This window comes from Benincasa hispida, chromosome 4 (genome assembly GCF_027475165.1).
Source record: "Benincasa hispida cultivar pf3 chromosome 4, pf3_genome.v1.1, whole genome shotgun sequence".
NCBI lineage: Eukaryota > Viridiplantae > Streptophyta > Magnoliopsida > Cucurbitales > Cucurbitaceae > Benincasa > Benincasa hispida.
The window spans coordinates 3753902-3757225 of NC_143481.1; the positions used below are offsets into that span (position 1 = coordinate 3753902).

Sequence of the window (3324 nt, forward strand, 5' to 3'; positions counted from 1 at the left end):
TTCCCTTGTTCGTTAAGAAGCAATTCCCACATTGTAAGCCTTTGCTTCGCAGCCGGCCGACATGTCGCAACTCCCATGTGCGGATTCTGTAGCTGAGAAAGAACGACAGTGGGCCATTAGTTAAAAATGGGTCGAATCATCTAAAAAGAAAATTGGATTCATTTTTCAAGATATTAGATTTTCCAGTAGTGAAGTGGAAGCGAAGAAACGAAGCTTATTCCCTCTTTTTTTTTTTTTTTGGTTTATTATTCTTGAATTTTTTAAGGTTATAAAAGGAAATATTATTAGTTTCTGTTTCTTTGACAGTTTTAACACCATATATCTAAAAACTTCAGTTGAATTAAAGCTTCTTTGGAGTGAACGGAGATGGAAAAAAGGCAGTTTCGATCGGTGAAAGAAGCCGTTGAGTTGTACGGCCAAAGGATTTTGGCTCCGGAGCTCTACGCCAACGTTCTCCGAGAGGTATTAAAGGGTCGGTTTGTAATGACTTTCTAAATATTTAAAAATATTTATAAGTCATTTCATATAAGCGTTTGTTCAATCGTTTTCTATTATAATATTTGTCTGGTTAATTTTTTCATAACTTATCAATTTAAGCTTTTAGATCAATAGATAATTTATTATGATGTTGGAGCTGGGATTCTATGGATTAAAGTATTATTTGATATAAATGAATTTATCATAATCCATTAACTTTAGCTTTTGAGTTGATTCGTAATTTAACATATTCTTTCGAACAATTTTTATATAAACGTTGATTTTACTTAAGATATTCTCACCGAGTTTTTGATGTGATGTATTTTTATTACAATTACATGTTTAGTAAGATATGAGTGACACTCGCAAATGTCACATTTTAGAAAGGATTGATTTTAAATATAGGAAAATAAGCCAACTTATTTATAAATATAGGAAAACGTTATTGTTTATCGATAATAAATAATGACATTTTATTATATTTAAAAATATTTTTCACAATTTTACTATTTAAAAATTACCCTCTGAGAAACCTCCTTTATCATAATTTTTAGTCTTACTCCAAACAATAAATATTTTCATGAACAAAATTAATAATGTCAATAGGTTAATGATTAGTTATGACAAAATGTTCAAATCAACTTTATGTGAAAAAATGTGTCTCAACTATTGATTAATGCTCATACTGGCCAACATATTTTAGTATTTAGTTTAGGAACTTTGGAAAGTGATTTATAAATCCCTAAATTTTAATTTTTGTATCCAATAAATTTTTAATATTTAAAACGTCTTTAATAAGTTCTTAAACTTTTAATATTATATTCAAATAAGTCCTTAAATTTTATTTGATCTATTTAACCTTTTTACAAATTCACAAATCTACTAAATATAAAAATGAAAGTTTAGAATTTTGTTACACATAGAATTCAATTCTAAATCTATTAAAATTAGTTAACTTTTATTTTTTAAAAATATATCAAGGACCTATTAAAAATTTAAGATAAAAATTTATAGGTTAATTTTCTTGATACAAACATAAAAAGTTCAAGACCAAAATTATAATAATTTAATCTTTTAAGAAACATCAATAATTTATAGAAAAAATTTATCAAAAATACTTGTAACTTATTTAAATAATTGAAATAATGGTGGTGTTTCATAACTTTTTCCTTTTTTTTTTTTTTTTTGGTATATTTGTTCTAATAGCTTTTTATTGATACATTTTTTCTTAAAGTAAGAGTACATCACAATTGAACTATGTTCACTTTAATTTTTAGAAATAATATAATATTGATTTATGAATGTTAAATTGAATATGAATAGATGGAGAACGAAGAAATTGAACACGAAAATAATCTTCAAAAGATCAAAAGTGTAAGAGATGAATTGGAGATTGCAAAGCAAAACTTGGAGAAAGCTAAAGAAAGGAGTGTAGCAATGGCACGTTCTTTTTCTTCTTTGCAAGAAGAGCTAGAAGAAACAAAGAGAAAGCTCCAAATGCTTAAGGAAAAATCAGATTATGACATTGAATTTGTTGGTGATTCTTTGAAATTTGACTTCAAAACACAATCACAAAGATTCGAAGTAGAAGAAGAAGAAAGTGAAGTCTTTGAAAAAAAGCATGCAAAAATGAACAGTGGAGAAATTAAGGATATTCCATCCATGAAGAAGAAGGCAAGCAAGAAGAAGAAGAAAGCTACACTTTTTATAGGAGGCTTTTTTTCTAAGAAGAAGTGAAAAAATATATAGTATATTTAATAAAATTAAATATTATAAAAGAAATCTTCTTTTTTAGTTTAATGGAAGTGAAGAGATTCGATCCTTTGACGTCTTGATCAACCACAATATATCTTTAATCTGGCTCAACAAAAATTATGTTTTTGTTTTCTTATTTGAGTGAAAATGGAATTTTTTGGGAGCCATGAAAATGGTTAAAATATAATGTTAATCATTGTATTTTGACTGGTATAATTTGTTTGGTTAATCTTACTTGTATGGGTAATGATTATGTCCTTTGAGTTAAATTTGTTTATTAAATAATTGATTGCCTGTCCAAAATAAATTATTAGATTGAAAAATGACTGGCAAATAGACAACTAATTGAAGTTGGTACTTGGTGGACTCTTTCTTGATTCAAGATTAAAACTAGTTCAATTGTCTCCACATGTCCTTAACAACAATATTTTGCAACACTTGCCTAAAAAAAAAAAATGTAACACTAGAGTTTCCAATCACAACATACCACATCAAAATTGAAAGTAGTTTTCAATCAATTATCAAGAAATTGTGGCAGTCTACTATTAACTATTGGGAAAAAAATGTGAATTTCAATATAATTAAGTGAATAAAGACATTCAATTATTATTATACAGGTCAATAGTTCGATTCTCCATTCTAAAATTGTTGAACTAAAAAAATATTAAAAAAATTATGATTTAATAACATAACTTTGATCTTAAAAAGTTGACTCGTTGTCAAATGAACATAACTAAATAGTTATTAATATAGTTTACTTATCGTAAAAGATCATAGGTTTAGATCAACACTCGCAATGTATGGTATAATATTTTTAGGTCAAATTACAAGTTTAGTATATAAACTTTTAAGTTTATGTTTATTTGGTCTCTAAGTTTCAACAAGTGAAATAGATTTGGCAGTTTCAAGTTTGTGTGTATATAACCCATGAACTTCGAAAATATATAACATATCTTCAAGCTTGATTGAGCATACAATAGGTTCCTAAGATTTTAGTTTTATGTCAAATAGACCATCGATTTATTAGAGATTTTTTAAAATCCACTAACCCCTAGACTATATTGAAAGTTCATGACAGTATTATGCATAAAA

General features: G+C 26.5%; 1 protein-coding gene across 1 annotated transcript; it reads left to right on the forward strand.

Moving 5' to 3' along the window:
* The first annotated feature begins 288 nt into the window (after window positions 1-288).
* LOC120076499 (WEB family protein At1g75720-like) lies at window positions 289-2500 on the forward strand. Its single transcript, XM_039030345.2, has 2 exons — window positions 289-462; window positions 1801-2500. Exons 1-2 carry the CDS (start codon window positions 367-369, stop codon window positions 2212-2214), a joined length of 510 nt encoding a protein of 169 aa, XP_038886273.2. The 5' UTR covers window positions 289-366; the 3' UTR covers window positions 2215-2500.
* Window positions 2501-3324: the final 824 nt, after the last annotated feature.

What these genes read in the sequence shown, in the direction of transcription:
- LOC120076499 (XM_039030345.2), top strand. Translation starts at nt 367, where the DNA reads ATGGAAAAAAGGCAGTTTCGATCGGTGAAAGAAGCCGTTGAGTTGTAC. An exon ending in ACGCCAACGTTCTCCGAGAG is followed by an intron (nt 463 to 1,800) that starts GTATTAAAGGGT and finishes GAATATGAATAG; the next exon opens with ATGGAGAACGAAGAAATTGA.